Source organism: Channa argus, chromosome 17 (assembly GCF_033026475.1).
Source record: "Channa argus isolate prfri chromosome 17, Channa argus male v1.0, whole genome shotgun sequence".
Lineage (NCBI taxonomy): Eukaryota > Metazoa > Chordata > Actinopteri > Anabantiformes > Channidae > Channa > Channa argus.
The window spans coordinates 11,436,647-11,446,113 of NC_090213.1; the positions used below are offsets into that span (position 1 = coordinate 11,436,647).

Sequence of the window (9,467 nt, forward strand, 5' to 3'; positions counted from 1 at the left end):
AGCTTCTTGTTTTGTATAAAAACACAATAAATAATTGCAACAATGACCTGCTTGAGGGTTTTCTCAATGTAAAACATTTTGTTTTGTGGAGATTTCTTTAAACTGAAATTTTTCTAACCTTTGATTTTAAAAAAAGCTCTATGAAACAAATTGAAGCCATCTTTCATAAACCCATATAAACTATTCAATAAAATCACTAAAATGTTGATTCAGTAAAATTATTTACACATATACAGAAAAGTTTTGTCAAAACTCCCCATGTGTTAGGTATTGTAGCATGAATGCACACAAAATGCACTACCTAGTAAATTCAAATGAATTCTTGTTTCTACAAGAATTCTACATGTTTTACAAGGCCTATTCACCACACATCAAAAAAGACATAAAAAACACAGTAATGGTGTTTAATTTTACTTTATTTGTTAGTGATAGTCATTAAAGCTCATGATCTTCTGGATGGTAAAGTTCACTCATCAGTCTGTAGATGTATGATGGTGCATGTCCTCCGATGTTAGAGATGAAAAGTGTGATGAGCTCAGGTGGGACATAGTCGAACACTGGACAGTGCACATTCACCTTTGAGAGAATTTCACCTGAAATACAACCGTGAATTTTGACTCAATCAAAACACGAACTTTTGAATATGATTACATAGGACAGAAAAAATTATTTTAAAGGCTTAAAAGTTGAAGTATGAAGTATGAAGTTACCTTCAGTGAAAGGAAGCACTTCATGTGGAGAGACAAACTTATGGAAAGTGTCCTCTTCATTTGGGAACTTAGGACACAAAAGCGATTTTATCACCATCTGTTGTCAGCAAAAATGATCTGAATCTGAATCTGGAACTGCACCACTGTCTTACCTGAGGTGAGAGTTTGAACATGGGAGCACAAACAATCAGAGGTGTTGAATGGTGCTTTGCTGCAAGGGCCAGAGTGTGTGTCCCATTGACAGCCCTCAGCCCTCCATTAGCAAGAACGGTCTGCGTCCCAATGATGACCTGAAGAGAGACGCTAATAGAGGTTAACCCAGATTTATGACTGTTTTTAATGGATTTTTTGCGTTAAATACCTTATTAACTCGGGACATGACTGCAAATATGGCAGCATCTGCAATCACTGTTGTTTCTATTTCAGCTCTTGAGAGACTGGTTGCCATTTCATGTCCCTGGTAGGGGACACACAGAAAAGATACAACTTTTTAAAGATACATTTTCCTCCACATTAATATATAATTTCAAACTTCTTCTTGAACTGTTGATGTCTTTGAGCTACCTGGCAGAATGGGGCACACTCTGCCACAATGACATGGAACTTGCGTTTGCGCGCAGCATCTTTGAGAAAGGCCTCCACAGTGCGAGAGCGGCCAATAGTCATGATGACCTCATTAGAGTGTATGTGCTCAAGGGCCTGCATGGCAATGTTGTCAGTGGTTCCCTCTGAAAATAAATAAATTAATTACAAAGATATTTAGAAATAGGTCAGTAAAAACGAAACCTTTTACTAAACAGATCAAATCCATACCTTGCTATAGCTTAATTAATGAATATTTAATATAAGTTGGTGAATAAATGAACAGAGTGTTAAAAAGAAAAAAAAAGGTACCCAGCTCTGTAAGCAACTCGTTGATGGCCTCTATGACGTTGGCTTTGAGAGCGGTGAAATGTTTTCTGAAGTTCTCCTCGCTGAGTCCTCCTGAAGTCAGCAGCTTGTGGAGAGATTCCTGCTGGTCTGTTTCTTCGCTGCTGCCCCCAGATCTGCAGAAAACAACATAGCAAGAATGAAAAAATACATACAGTGGTAACAGGTAAGGCATTTGCACACATGATAAAATAGTTTTCTTAATTTAGACAAGCCAAGTCTGTTCACATTGAAATTAAAAACCTTTCGCTGCCATCTGGTGATTTGGGAAATGCACAAATCAGTTGAAAGAAACTGGCCCCTACAAAACGATAACTTCGGTCACCTTCTAAATTATTGTATTTTCAACAAGTGAACTGCATTCACTCATGTGTAGTGTCAGTCAGTCTGCAACCTGGGTCAGCGTGTTTGTCTGTGCTCTAGATCTTCGTTGTTTTCCACACATCAGCCAAAAACACAGCTCCAACAGATGACATGTTTCTTTATTCCAATAGTTCCAATAATTCTAGTTTCTAATAATAACTAAGTAAATGCTAAAATACTAATACTGGAATTACTTGTATTTGAAAGCTGTTCTGATTGTGATTGTCATTTGTATAATTGCAGCCAAATTATCTAGATATAAATTTTAAACTAACGCTTATGAATTTGAAAATGATCAGGTTATCTCATGTGTTGTAGCAGCAGTTAAATTTGTTCGTGGCATAGTTAGAGAAACCTAACCACACATCAATCCATAAAACGTATAACCAAAAATAAAACAAACATTTGACTAATAATAACAAACACTGCTTTGTTTACAGTATCTGCCACTGATAAAGGCATATAGTTGCAGCCAACATGAATATTCTGCGTCTCTGCCGCCTGTAGCCAAAACAAAAAAATCCAGATCTGTGTCCATAGCATATATCACTTTATGTCAATCTATAGCCTTTTCAGTCACTAGTTTCATCACCTGGCATACTCCTCTCTGATGATCTTCAGGACTCGTCTGATCATGTTACCAACAGTGGTCTCTGAGGGCTGGGCAGCAGTCATTCTCCTTCCCTCTTTACGAATGATTTCCATCAGATCACCTTAAAGAATAACATTTAGCGTAAACACACACTGAACCTGTAACTGACACAGTACTCCACAAAGGTGCCAACTCCTATTACTGTTTTCTACTGCACATGTTGCAACTTCCCAAATGTACAGTATCTGTCTCAACTCTGCTAGCTCGCTTAGTCAGCAGTTAACTTAATCTAAAGACGAAACCCACGTCTCACATCTGATGAATAGCTACTGTCAAACTAATACTACTTGTTTTTACCGATGCTACAGCCGATTTAAGTTAAGCCCCCTAAAAATTTCAAACTAAGTAGCTGCACTAATCTAAAGTATGTTACTCTATAATGTAAGAGAAAGCGTAGCATGTATCACCTGCGCTGCTCCACCGGGCCTGGGCTGTGATTCTGCGGAGCAGGGCTGTCGTTTCTCGAGCTGTCTCCACAGAGCCCCGCAGCGGTCCCATCCCGCTCCCTCCACGCTTCAGGTCGGAGAGGAACGCTTCGGTTCTCTCCGTCAGGTCTGTTTCTCTGTCAGTGCCTGGCATGTTTGCTATTAAACGATGTGAGCTGGTGTGCAATGTGTCAGAGTGGATACTAGGTAGCTCAGTGTTTTCCTATGCAAGCCAGGAAGTAGTTCAGGAGTACATCCGGGTGATCGCTAACGTCACGACACATTGCACCGACGTTGCAGTGAACTCCCTTCACAATGCGTTGCTTCCGTTAGACCCCCAGTAACCGCCTGTAATTTGAATTGAAGTTGATGAAACGTTTTGTCAAAAATATCAGTGTATTTACATCTACTTGCTAGTTTGTTAGATAGACCTAGCTAAACTTATTGTCATTTCAAATTAATCTAATCCCTTTATAAAAGTTTTAATGTGCAGTTTTTGTTTAAACTGAGAACAAATCAATCTGCATGTGAAAATAGATGTTGGAGGGTGTGATGCTGTTAAACTGTTTTGCTCTTTTTAACAATGTTATGCTGTGTAACATGTCATTATAACAGGGACACAGGTCAACATAATGCAGCACAACAAAGAGGAAATGCCATTTGTAACCTAAATACACAAACACGTACACCATTGCATTTTGAATGAACGACTTCAGACTGAGCGTTGACAGCTTTATCTAAAGCCACTTGCAAACAAATGTGAGGACTCCATCCTCTTTTCAAAGCGAACAGGTGTGTAAACAGTTAGGGGGCATTCTGGAGAAGCAGTTAATAAATTACCTGTATTCACGATGACTGTCCTTACTAACACGTAGAAAATACATTTCTAGATTGATAACTTCATTGTGACCAAATCAACCATTGCCATTTAAATATATTATAATATTTATATTATCTTTTACACAACATAATAATGCGATTTTCTCTAATTAGAGTCCAGCACTCACTCCATGTATAATTACCACCTGTTTTTTGGTAAATGGCAAAACTACATTTTAGAGCCCATGCAGCATCACACATTAAAAAAAAGCAGTTAAAACTACACCATAGCTAATGTAAATCCATCCAATATTTTATTGAATAAAAGCCCAACACAAATTTACAAAATTTGTCAACATAAAAATCATTGATTGCGCACAATGCGCATGTTGTTAAAAATGTACCCACGACAGATGCCTAAATTACTTACTGTTGAAAACAGTCTGAATATTTGCAACCACCCATATTTTAACATAACCCAAGCCTCAAGTATTTCTCAAGAAAGAAGCACACTGGATGGAGCTGCAATGTACTGTAATTGGGACTTGATATTTTGAAAAACTCAAGAATTATTAAATGTGCCAATGGGTTAAAAAAAAAAAAAAAGTGTTTAACTCAGAATATGTTCCAGAAAATGTTTTGATGGCATTTGTATTTACCATCTATTTATAAACAAACAAACAAAAAAAAAGTATCCACTGCACTTTGATAAGAGAAGCTTGCACAAGTATATATGAACAGTATCATCAAATCAGGTAGCTAAATTGGTCATAGCCATTTACATAAGATTCTGCAAACTCTTTCCTAGGAACAAGGTTTTCTGGTTTGTCTACATTTGATGGGTAACAAATTAGATATTCAGATGTCCCAAAAACGTGCCAAAGCTAATGGAAGTTACCTACGTTATAGTTAAGAGAATATTACTCACGACCCCCCAAAAAATATACCTGTAGAAGCAACTAAGTAGCATATACAAAACAAACAAAAGACATGGTAAATTTAGCTACTGAACATGTATGCAAATGAAGTAACATAACACAGGGTTCAGTGGTTGCCAATTTCCTCATTAAAGTAACAACAAACCACTTTTTCAAAACAGCCTTGACTTGATCAAAAGGGCACCAAGGATGTAGTTTGGTGTGGCAAAGAATGGGTACATTAACAGAAGGGCAAAACACATTTGCACATGGCACATCCATTCAATCTGAGCTCAAAATCAAACACTTCTCAACCGATTAAAGAAACAAGTTCTTATTCAGTGGGCTGCAACATTCAAAACAGTGTAGACAGAAATGCGAAGTACCATGGAAATGGACATGCATCTTTAAGACAATGACATATACCTCCCATGTTTCACAATGCATTTCTCCCCACAGTGCTTTTCATGTTTTAAACCACTAAATAAGCAGGTAAAGCAACCTTGGTACTCTCTCTCTCACAGCTGTAAAAACTAGAATTTGAGCCCCTCAACCCCACTTGCTGTTGTTTGCTGAAGATAGTCCAAGGAGGGTGGTTGTTGGGATGTGTTGGCTGACTGGTAAGCAGCTTTCCCCAAGGTTAGGAGCCAGGGGTTTCTCTACTCAATCAGCTTCTTTGCCTTAAAGAAGCGGCGCAAGTAGAAGACCTGCCATGTAGCCAGTCCAATGAGACAGCACATGGAGAATATGCTGAAGTACAGCACACGTGTGTTGGTGGACTCTGCAGAATGATGAAAGAGCCATCATTATGTTGTCAGCTAGTAGCATTTTATTAGTTCATACATTGAACTAATACACAAGAATACACAGGTAACTTTACTTTTATTCCCTAAGTGATAAAAAAATATGATGCTTAAGGAAAAAAAAGAAAGTACAAACATTCAAGAAAAGAATAAGCCACACATTTTGTAAACATTGCTTGTGGTTATTTATGTGCTTTTCTGTGTCATGTTCTTACCATTGGTGTCCCGCATCTCTTCCTCTCTCTTTTTCATGTAAGCAAAGTCATTGACGATTGACTCTGACAGGTCCTCTAGTCGCCTCAGCTCCACCTCAAGAGGCTTTAGCTTCTCCACCTTGGCAATCTAGAGGAAACAAAATACAGGGTACAGGCTACCTACACCACCAAAAATGTGATCTGAGAAGTCAGCAGTAGTACCTACTATATAAGCAGTGCCATTATATGCTTTTAACAGCAGGTGTCACTCTTTGCTGTGAAACAACTTCACCCCCTGTGTTTGGATAAACTGTCTACTTATTCCTGTGCATTTAAACTGGTGAGAACAAGGCCATTTGGTGGGAATCAAATAGCTACTTTGTGTGAGAAGAGAGGATCTTGATCTTGAATAAAACTGGTGTGGTTGGTTTGTGGTGAGACTGTGGCAACATAAATGTATGTATCTGTACAACTTTAAAAGATAAAGACATCAAACAAAATAACCACCCAGTCTATATGTGTTTGTGTGCAATTCTTGAGTTGTTAGGACAAAAATTAAACAGCAATGGAGGTTTGGTCTATGTTAAACCATAGCAATAAATTGAAGGGCATCTTTAGGGACCCGCATATCTGCCTCAGATCCAACATGCATGGGAGATAAAAAAATGCAGAGAATTAAAAAAACAAAAACAAAACACACACACACTGAATGACAAGTTGCACAAGCCAACTACACATTCTCAAGCAAAATGCAACTAACAGGAACTCTTTCCAGAGTAATTACCAGATAACATTACACGATAATGTTAATATAAACACCTTGGGTGTGGGAATTGTGTACACACATCTATGTAGGTAAATACAAGTGTACGTCTGGCTCTGCCTCCCTACTCACAAACAGCCCACTCGAATTTTCCCTGAACACACACACCTGTGTTCAAAAGTAATGTGTGGAAAGAAAGGCGATTCTAAGCTCAAACATTTAACACTTCTAACAAGTGTTTCCTGTGGCAGCCACAGTGCCAAGTGCTAACTACTAAAAAATTGTATCTGATGATGATTAATAAGTCCCTATATAAGAAAAATAACTTCCACCAATTTCCTAATTTTTGATACTTTATAATTATTACATTATGTTGACCGTAAACACTTTGCAAACTACTAATGCAGCAAAAGCCATCTGTTTTGCTGCTATTAATAAAGAACTGGAGTATTACATTCTTGTTTCCACTAATCATCTTGAGTTTGACAACCAGCTTCTTAAAAGAACTTTCAACCAAGGTTCAAATCAGACTCTAATAGCCCCATCAGACTCAAATGTGCTGTTAACTGGTTATAATTAATCTGTGGTTTTCTTTAGTTCTTCAGAGCAGAACAGTTACCTCCAGTGACCAGTCCCACATAAACTGACCCAGTCTACAAGCTGCAGATGGATTTTACTTATCTATAGCATAATTCTACCAAAGCAAACAAAGAGTCCCATATTTACCTCCTCATAGTTTTTGGCCTCCACTCCATGCTTCATGTCCAGATGCACCAGCTGGTCAGGCACTCTTCCACTTCCTGATTGAAAAGACCAGAGAGTTAAGCATCCTACTCAAAGCATGTACATACTATCTAAGATGTTTAATTGTAATTTCACTTCTTTATAATTCATTAGTTGCTTCTCATTATGCCTACATGATGACTTTGAAATAATTCCAAGTCTGAATGCAAAGACTACTGTGAAAACAAAAACATAAAATACAGAGCATGCCAGTTTAAATACAAAAACAGTACTTTCACCAAAAGTTAAATTTCGATGCCACTCCATTTTACACATAGTGGAGCAAAAAGTATCATACAAATCTAACCCCCAGATCACATATACTAATAATTTCCTGTGTTTATGATAAAAGTTGTATTATAATATTTCTGTATAATTTTGCACCTCTGGGCTGCCGTGTTTTGTTGGTTGACACACTTACCCATGGGTGACTTGCTCTCAAAGCACACCTCAAACATGTCATAGTCCTCTGTAGTGAATGCAAACTTCCCTTTTGTTGCATCTTCCTTAGAGTAGAGAGTGTGGCTGGAGGAATCTGTGATCTACAGGATTAAAGAAAATGAACACACATTTTAAGAAAAAGTGTAGAGTTTGACTGAAAAGTGGGAAAAATGTAAATCATTTGTGAAAATTTTGCTGATTTATACTTTTATGCAAGTTTGTTACTTCCAGCTTTAGCACAGAGGAATCGTATTAGCAAATCATTTGTGGCATATTTTGGATTACAGTTTTATTTAAATATACAGGTATTAAAGATACAACATATTTAGATGTGTGGTAATTCGCAGACCCAAGGGACCTCAAAGTAGGTTAAAACATTAAAAGTAATAACTGCCTTTTCAATAACAGCAAATTATCGATGCTGGTCTTTGGGTGGCAGCTGTTGGAACAAAGAGACTGATTAGAAAGTAATATTTACTACTACTACTTTTAATGACGATGAGACGTCTTAGTTGCAGTGTGCGGACAGACTGCACTGTTTGATGATGAAATCTTGATAGCGTATGAATACCATCAAAAACAAACTGTCATTGGCATGTGGCTAACGTGCTAATGCAGCTAGCTTGCGTGTGGCAGCTGAATGGAAGATAAGACTGACGTGTAACAGCAGAAGAGCCGAGACGCTGAAACTGCCGGGATTATTTAACATAATTTAACACACAGCGATTGCGAAATAATTACTCACAGTCGGCGATCAAATTGCCGTTCTGACGTGTGATAGTAATTTGAGTTTATATCAAAATCCAAATAACGACAAACTACTCTTATTGACGCTGCAAGCACTGACGTTAGCTTAGATAGCCACTAATTCAGGAAGACGGTTACTCGGGGGCCTTGGATGGATACTGTGCCGATCGATCAATTAAAGGCGAATACTACCGAGAATTTACTCACATTTAACATCAGCTATTGATTATCGTGTAACCACTATCTTATTGAAACACAGATCCTGCTAAACTGAGGCCATTTAGGCCTTAACACAACCTGTTAGCTGTTGCTTGCCGCAGGTCTGTGCTCACCTTTAGATTCGTTTTGGTGTTCGCCTGTTCGGTTATTTCATACTCCCCCGTGACGAGGACGTCTTTGTGAATCTCCTCCCGTAAACACTTTCTTGAATTCACCGGTAAAAAGAAAGAAATTGAAAATACCGATTCAAAAAGAACCGGTAACAGCAGTAGCGCAGCGAGTCGAGCCATGGCTACCAAACGACCAACCAGCCCGTGCCAGCCCACCAGCTTAACACGAAGTTCCAGCTCACCTTACCGGCCTGACCGAGCGCTCCAGCGCCGCCGCTGGCCTGGAGGGAGAACTACTCCAGCTACCGACTCCTCCACAGTGAGGTTAAAGTGAGGTCAAACTGTGTGTGCGCGGGCCAAAATACGTAATACTGTTAGCTTGACTTAGAATGTCTGGACGGTTGGCTGCCTTTTTTGGTTAGTAGTTCATTCCTGGAAGTTGTTCTCTAAGCCAGAAGAAATACTTTCTCCAATACTTTCACATAAAGTTTTCTTATGTGTCTTATTGGGTGGAGAGGTCAGTCAACCAAAAGCTTTGACTGTTCTTGTGACTTTAAGGAGGAGGATAGAGTAAGCGAAGTGCAGCAGGTT

General features: G+C 38.6%; 2 protein-coding genes across 2 annotated transcripts; both read right to left on the minus strand.

Moving 5' to 3' along the window:
- Window positions 1-398: 398 nt before the first annotated feature.
- Window positions 399-3,578, minus strand: eif2b2 (eukaryotic translation initiation factor 2B, subunit 2 beta). The gene is made up of 8 exons (XM_067482101.1): window positions 3,063-3,578; window positions 2,596-2,716; window positions 1,605-1,756; window positions 1,275-1,438; window positions 1,072-1,167; window positions 863-1,000; window positions 711-777; window positions 399-593 (listed from the first exon to the last, which is right to left on the minus strand). Exons 1-8 carry the CDS (start codon window positions 3,232-3,234, stop codon window positions 436-438), a joined length of 1,068 nt encoding a protein of 355 aa, XP_067338202.1. The 5' UTR covers window positions 3,235-3,578; the 3' UTR covers window positions 399-435.
- Window positions 3,579-4,191: 613 nt separating this feature from the next.
- Window positions 4,192-9,101, minus strand: tmed10 (transmembrane p24 trafficking protein 10). The gene is made up of 5 exons (XM_067482102.1): window positions 8,880-9,101; window positions 7,781-7,901; window positions 7,303-7,376; window positions 5,835-5,961; window positions 4,192-5,597 (listed from the first exon to the last, which is right to left on the minus strand). Exons 1-5 carry the CDS (start codon window positions 9,054-9,056, stop codon window positions 5,476-5,478), a joined length of 621 nt encoding a protein of 206 aa, XP_067338203.1. The 5' UTR covers window positions 9,057-9,101; the 3' UTR covers window positions 4,192-5,475.
- Window positions 9,102-9,467: the final 366 nt, after the last annotated feature.

Coding starts and splice junctions, on each gene's coding strand:
- eif2b2 (XM_067482101.1), bottom strand. CDS start 3,234: ATGCCAGGCACTGACAGAGAAACAGACCTGACGGAGAGAACCGAAGCG. Junction 1,757..2,595: donor ATCAGAGAGGAGTATGCCAG/GTGATGAAACTA, acceptor TGTTTTCTGCAG/ATCTGGGGGCAGCAGCGAAG. Junction 1,001..1,071: donor TCATGTCCCGAGTTAATAAG/GTATTTAACGCA, acceptor GTCTCTCTTCAG/GTCATCATTGGGACGCAGAC.
- tmed10 (XM_067482102.1), bottom strand. CDS start 9,056: ATGGCTCGACTCGCTGCGCTACTGCTGTTACCGGTTCTTTTTGAATCG. Junction 7,377..7,780: donor TGAGAGCAAGTCACCCATGG/GTAAGTGTGTCA, acceptor CTTTTCAATCAG/GAAGTGGAAGAGTGCCTGAC. Junction 5,598..5,834: donor AGAGATGCGGGACACCAATG/GTAAGAACATGA, acceptor ATCATTCTGCAG/AGTCCACCAACACACGTGTG.